This window comes from Maniola hyperantus, chromosome 20, assembly GCF_902806685.2.
Source record: "Maniola hyperantus chromosome 20, iAphHyp1.2, whole genome shotgun sequence".
NCBI classification, from domain to species: Eukaryota; Metazoa; Arthropoda; class Insecta; order Lepidoptera; family Nymphalidae; genus Maniola; species Maniola hyperantus.
The window spans coordinates 481,620-488,837 of NC_048555.1; the positions used below are offsets into that span (position 1 = coordinate 481,620).

The 7,218-nt window shown below is 38.6% G+C and overlaps 1 protein-coding gene across 1 annotated transcript; it reads right to left on the minus strand.

Moving 5' to 3' along the window:
* Positions 1 to 5,633, minus strand: LOC138403781 (esterase FE4-like). The gene is made up of 3 exons (XM_069505611.1): positions 4,990 to 5,633; positions 2,789 to 4,074; positions 1 to 904 (listed from the first exon to the last, which is right to left on the minus strand). The coding sequence occupies exons 1-3, from the start codon at positions 5,158 to 5,160 to the stop codon at positions 691 to 693; spliced, it is 1,671 nt and encodes a 556-aa protein (XP_069361712.1). The 5' UTR covers positions 5,161 to 5,633; the 3' UTR covers positions 1 to 690.
* Between the last annotated feature and the right edge of the window lie 1,585 nt (positions 5,634 to 7,218).

Below are 7,218 nucleotides of genomic sequence, written 5' to 3' on the forward strand. Positions count from 1 at the left end.
AAAACATAATACATTATTTATTGGGTCTTAAACGATTAATAGACTAGATATCTATCACCTTTCGAGAACATAAAAACATTATTACCTAATGATCACAAACACCTTAATTACTATCCTTAATAACTTAATTTGTTTTTTATTACCTTTTGGTATCACTGTCGACGATTATCGACTCTATCATGAAATCACTACATTATTTATCTAGTGAGCTATGAAAATTGGAAACTCTTCCGAAAATCTGGACATCTGCACTCTTCAGGCTTTACCTGTGCTGTGCGGTTGCGTATCTACGCACTTTGTTTATGTCAATTACCATGAGACTTTTCGGTTCCAACGGAAATTGCCCCCACGGTTTTCGTACTTTGCAATATTTAAAGTTCACAAAGTATCTAATGTCGGTCCTGAGGACCTGTCAAGTATCGTACTGTTCAAGTCCTGAAGATATGAACAATACGATAATTGGGTATTTGACTACATCTAAAATAAATAGAGGGTCTTCCAAAATACGTGAAATCCACGTCCTTTGTTGGTTTTAAGTGTAATAACCATTTTAAATTATCGATTAAACTAAAAAAGCACGTCAAATGATTGTGACGTCACACACTGGTATTTCATAGAATCTCGCATACTAAGCGCGCGTTTTGACGTTTGATAAAAAGTTACTGATTTGACTAGTTGTCAAATACCGTATTAATAATGGCCATACGAATCGTTAGTAAGATGTTTGAACCCGTATCGCCTCCGCCTGTACTTGGAGTAGGTGCAGTTCCAGAAGCGCAGCATGTGCTGGTCCCACAGCGGCGCGGTGCGCAGGCGCCGGTCGATCACCAGCGCCAGCGGGTTGGCGGAGCGACTCGCGCGCCAGCGGATGGGGATGAGGCTGGACGTCTTTGGTGTTGGGTCACTGGAAACAAATAACCAGTCAAGTGTGAGTCGGACGAAGGGTTCCGTACCATTGTACAAGAAATAACAATTTTTAGGGTTCCGTACCTCAAAAGGAAAAAAAAGGAACGAAGAAAGAAGCATCATTTTGTTGTCTGTCGGTCTGTCTGTCTGTCTATCTGTCTATTTGTTTGTCTGTCCGTCGTGTTTGTCAAAAAAACCTATAGGGTTCTTCCCGTTGACCTAGAATCATGAAATTTGGTAGGTAGGTAGACCTTATAGCATAAATAAAGGAATAAATCTGAAAACCGTGGTTACATCACAAAAAGAATTTAAAATGTGTTCATGAACAAAGTACCTAATGTCAATTTTCAAAGTAAGATAACTATACCAAGTGGGGTATCATAGGAAAGGGCTTTACCTGTACATTCTAAAACAGATATTAATTTTTATAATTTTTTTATAGTGTTTCACCTACACTTGAAGGAAATTTTCTAAATAATTTTAAATACACATCAAAAATTGCGAACCGGCAGGAATCGAACCCGCGTCTCCTGGCGCGCGCTCCTCGGGCGCGATCCCAGGAGACGCGGGTTCGATTCCTGCCGGTTCGCAATTTTTGATGTGTATTTAAAATTATTTAGATATTAATTTATTTTTCTGCATAATATTTTTTGATTTATCGTACAAAATGTCGAAAAAATACAGTTGTTGTACGGAACCCTCGGTACGCGAAGCCGGCTATAGGCTTGTCAAAGTCAAAGTCAAAGTCAAAGTCAAAGTCAAATGATTTATTCAAAATAGGTAATAAATTACTCGTATTGATAGTCTGGTATGGTGTTACATTTGTAAGATATAGTGGTGATAATTATTACGCAAACTTAAAACTAAAGCTACGAGGGTTCCAAACGCGCCCAGGTCTGAGAAGAGCCCACAACAAACTCAGCTTGGAAACATGAGTATGGCAGTTTCAGTACGAATATGTTCCAGTACGAACATTATTAAATTGTTGGGTGGCATGTCTAAAGTGAGTGGTAACCAGAGGAGGCCGAAGGCAGCTATTATAATCAAACCTACATGCTAGACCATTCAAATTTATTAATACAAGATCTAATTAGGATTAGAGACAGTAGACCTCGTCTAGCCATTTCTCAAGGTCCCGTTTTGTTGTATATCGTATTATTGTAGTTATATCACGTAACATGATGAGGTCAAATGTGATTAAATATAAAACCTTGGCCTCCTTCGTTTTCGCCGGTTCTTTTTTACGAAAAACCACTGTGACGCATCGGTTCGAATATTAATGTCCTGAATCAGAATTTCTGAAAATGGTGATAGCCTAGTGGTTAACATTTCGACCTCCTATTCCTATTTTAGGAGGTTGAGGTTCGAACTTCTAATTTTTCGGAGTTATGTGCGTTTCTAAAGCAATTAAATTTAATATCTCTTGTTTTAACGGCGAAGAAAGACATATCGTGAGGAAACCTGCATGCCTGAGAGTTCTCCATAATGTTCTCGATGGTGTGTGAAGTCTGGCAATCCGCACTTGGCCAAACCTTTCTCATTCTGTGAGGAGACCAGAGATCATTGGTCATGATGATTATGATAAAAATTATGCTCCTGAAAACAAGCATATTATATAATCGAAGATTATGTAAATGATAAAAGAACGTGGATTTGACAGCAGCTCACTCCAGCAATGCGCGGGACAGCTATTACTTTATACATGGCATAATATTGTATATCAAATCTTCGAAAAGAGCAACCGCCGAGTTTCTTGCTGTTTCTTCTCTGTAGGAAAGGCATTACGAACCAGTGGTGGCATTTGACGATTCAAAAGTGCTTGTAAAATTTAATTCAATTAAACTATTTTGATTTTTGTTTTTTTTTGTTTTTGAAAGCTTACCTATACTTGGCAAAGTTCGTCCACATAGTGACCATACGCTCCACCATCTTCATCTCCAAATATCTCGTCGGCAAAGGAAATGTATACGGCTTGAACATATACATCAGCTCGTCACCATGTGAGGCCCCTCCATTGAACATAAACCCTGAGATGAACTTCGCCATGTTTATATACCCGTTGTATTTAAATAGATAGTAGTATATAGGTTGGTCTGTTGTCTTAGCGTACATGCTGGATTCTATAGCACTCGGGTACTTTATATGGAGGTCAGAAGATAAATCTACCAGTTGCATAAGCAGATCTTTCTTCGAAGATAAGTAATGATTTAAAATATTTGCAACTGTATCATTTTTGACTGCTTCCGAAGGGAATTCTAAGTCATCTTGTATGAAATCGTAAGCGTCTACTTCGTCTTCGATTCTGCTTATTTCATTACCGTGGGTTTTACTTACGAAGTATATACCTTCGTTGTCATTGTACCCGATTATAATAGGCATTTTGTTATAATTCCCCGATTCGATTATATCAGTTGGATAGTCAGTTAGTATTGGGTTAACTCCTGATATATTCTTCTCAACGCACGGAACAAATAGTACGTCTGCAGTAACATAATCTCTATGTTTTGAATATTTGATAGCAGATATTAATTCTTCAACACTTCTATTTGAAAGGATATTGTACATTTCATGAGGATCGGTGCCATTGTAACCGAATTCTTTGGAAATTTTAGCCGCTGTTTTTATTGGGTCGTGTTGAATTGCCCAGGGAGCTATTGTGGCGCCACTTTGTAAAATCGCTCTGTGAAATAGACCTTTGGCTGCTGGTGCTAGAAACAAATACGAGATAGATACAGCACCAGCGCTTTCTCCGAATAATGTGACATTATCAGGGTCTCCTCCAAACGCTGCTATGTTTTTCTTAAGCCATTTAAGTGCAGCGATTTGGTCTTTCAACCCAGCGTTCCCAGGTGCTTCTTTGATACCTAAGCAAAGGAATCCTTCTACGTTTAGTCTGTAGTTGATTCCTACGAAGACAACGCCATGTTGCACGAAGAAATCTGGACCGTACAAAAACGTAGTCCCGGCACCTTCGAGGAAGCATCCTCCATGGATGAAAACCATTACTGGGAGAAGGTTCCCTGGGGTTCGATCCACTGGGGTGTAGACGTTTAGTTTCAAGCAGTTTTCGTCCCCGACTATGATGGGGCCAAACATCCTTTGAGGGCAACGGGTGTTTTCGTTTCGGGCTTCGAAGATTCCTTCCCATTTTGGTGGAGGCAGTGGTGCCTGGAAATTGAAATTAATGCGACTTTGTTTATAAGTTGTATTTTTTTAAATGTAATAAGCCAATATAGCAACTTAATAGAATATCGAGAACACGTTGACTATTTTCCGTGAACATATTTTGCAGTGCCAGAGGAACTGTAATGCAGGTTTTTTAGATGCTTCGTAATTTAGATTTTAGTTTATTAAATAAGTTTCTATCTGAGTAGGTATGATAATCATTATACTTTAGGTAATTTAAGTGTGTTTACGAGTTATAGGTAGGTACCTAAAGATTCTAAAAATTCTTTCATACATACTGCTATAAATTATATCACGCGGACGAAGTCGCGGTCAAAAGCTATAGTAACTCATAAAGAATTTATCAAGTTGCAGGCATGCAGAAATAAAATAAGTATCTACCTACCAATAGCACAGAATATATAATAGTACTAACGCCAATAGTTATAATACTTAATTAATTCAATATGGTCAGAGGTCGTCATAATATAAGAAATTAGTTATGCAGGTATTTTATTGCATTGAATTTTGTTTATTTATATGTGAAAATTCCAACAAGAGTTACGGCTATAGAAGACGTTTGTGTGTTAGTATGTATTAGTAATAAATACTGTACGTTACCACTTACCTCCCAAACTATCTACAATGTTGTATGAGCCTCATAAGCGCAGCGGTTAGGAAGTGATCTTAAAGATCGATGTTCAAACCCTTCCATTATACCTACATACACACTCACACACACACACACACACACACACACACACACACACACACACACACACACACACACACACACACACACGCACACACGCTCGCACGCACGCACAAACATAAAAACCTTAAAGTTACAGAGGAGCAGTCCTAGTCAAGTTTAACATGACTATTAGAAAAAAATTATGAATATACTTAAATAGATACCTGAAATCGATTCCTTTTATCGACAGTAGCATACGGGATCCCCAAATACATGTAAATCCTTCCGTCGTCGCTCACTGTCCCCCTGACTAGCCCACTCCCCACTCTCACCACCGGCGCCGGCTCTTTTACTAAATTCGCGAAAATCAGCGACAATAGCGCCAACCACTTCATTTTCTTACACTAACTTTTAAATTTCGAACACACTCACTGTCATTTTGAAAGACCTATTTTCAAGGAGGCATTTTGACAGTCCGATTCACTTTTCAAAGAAAATGTTTGTATTTTACGAAATTTCACATTAAAAAAAACACTTTTAATTAATTCATAAATATTTTGAGAAATCCATACATAATTTAAAAGAATAATTATTTTGAGAGGCCCACACTCTGCCTATTTTCCGTTACCCGATATTTGTGTAAAGTAAACGCACAGCTACACTTTTTGAACGAAACGATGAAGAGTTTTCAAATTTCGAACATTGTTTTGAGCGACCCGAAATTTTCCCGGCATTTTGAGTGACCCGATTTTACTAAAGAGCGCGATCACATCGCTTGTTTAGCAAACTCGATAATAATATTTCTTGGGTGATTTGTTGAGGGTTTTCTCGTCAAGGGCACACACTGACACGTTCGGAACTTAGCGCGTGGGGCAATACAATGTGTAATGTTAGCCACGGTTAATGTGTGCGTGCTCAGTTACAACTACAAGTTTAACTTTTAAAATAACTAGCGACGCGCCCCGTCTTCGCACGGGTTGAATTTCCCGAAAATGCCATCTTATTGGGGCAGCTACTTTATAAAGAAAACTATAACACAATGCTACGAGTTCTAGATCCATCGCGAATCCATTTAATAAATTAAATAGGGGATGAAAGTTCGTATGAAAGTTCGTAACTTAAAAACTTCGTAACTTATCGAATAAAACTATTATAAGGCTAGCTTTAAGTTTTATTGTAATATTTCACATTAAAAAAAGGTAAAACTTAATAATAAGTATCCTGACTTTTAGAAATTTCCCCCCTCCCCCACTGATTTTCAAAAACTCCACTCGCGCAAATCTGGGGCGTGTCAGCTAGTCTTAATTATAATTTCTAGATTATATTACGCACATTATTTTATTAATATGACAGGCAGTTACGATAACGCAACCTCAATTTTCTTATCAATTTGTTTGTATTCATGTCCTTATAGTGTCCAATAAGAGATAAGAATATTATTATTACTTATTAACAAAATATGTAGCCTGTAGCCGACGACGTCCACTGCTGGACATAGGCCTCTTGTGGGGAGTTCCACATGCCACGGTCTAGAATCCAATGACTCATTTGATGTTGTCTGCCCAAGTGACTCTTGCCTTTACACAAGTTTACTTAAATAGTTTCCTCATAAAAAACCGGCCAAGTGTGAGTTGGACACGCGCACTGGGTTCCGTACAATGACTTTGCAGACTCGCAAACTTTTCACGGACAAAGTAATTTCCAAAGGTGTGACATGTAGCGTACAGCAAAGTAACAGATGGACACTTGCTCAATGTCTAGATTGGGAAACTGTTGCGTTATGCGTAAAGTGCTAAGCCTATTACTGCACTTATAGGTACCAGTAGTCACCTTACACTAGTATTAAAGGTGAGGCAACCAACATACAGTAGCCGGTAGTAAAGTTTTGTCGGTCTCAACGACAGAGGCAACGCTCTACGAAACCGCTATCTTTTTTATTTATGTATTACTAGATGATGCCCGCAATTTCATCCGCGTGGATTTAGGTTTTTTGAAATCCCGTGGGAACTTTAATTTTCCGCGATAAAAAAGTAGCCTATGGCCTTCCCCGGGATGTAAGCTAACTCTGTACAAAATTTCATCAAAATCGGTTGAACGGTTGGGCCGTAAAAACTTAACAGACAGACAGACAGACACACTTTCGCATTTATAATATTAGTAATAGTATGAAGGATAGGCAAACGCTTGACCACAATCAAACTTGATGGAAAGTGATGATGTGGCCTAAGATGTCCATTGTCCACGCGTTCACTTAGAACATGCCTATTCACTCTTGTTTTAAAGATACCCGGGTTGTAATTGGTAGGAAACACATATCGTGGAAGAGTATTCCAAACCTTGCCATGCGTATGAGGAATGATGACGCACAAAGTTTCGTGCGCTGACTGAATGATTGACTGATCTATCAACGCGCAGCTCAAACCACTGGACGGATCGGGCTGAAATTTGCCATG

Bases quoted from the DNA above. Each gene is read 5' to 3' on its own strand.
- LOC138403781 (XM_069505611.1), bottom strand. From the start codon at position 5,160: ATGAAGTGGTTGGCGCTATTGTCGCTGATTTTCGCGAATTTAGTAAAA. The intron at 4,075-4,989 runs GTATCTATTTAA...TTCAATTTCCAG, and splicing joins ATAAAAGGAATCGATTTCAG to GCACCACTGCCTCCACCAAA. The intron at 905-2,788 runs GTAAGCTTTCAA...ATTTGTTTCCAG, and splicing joins ACGAACTTTGCCAAGTATAG to TGACCCAACACCAAAGACGT.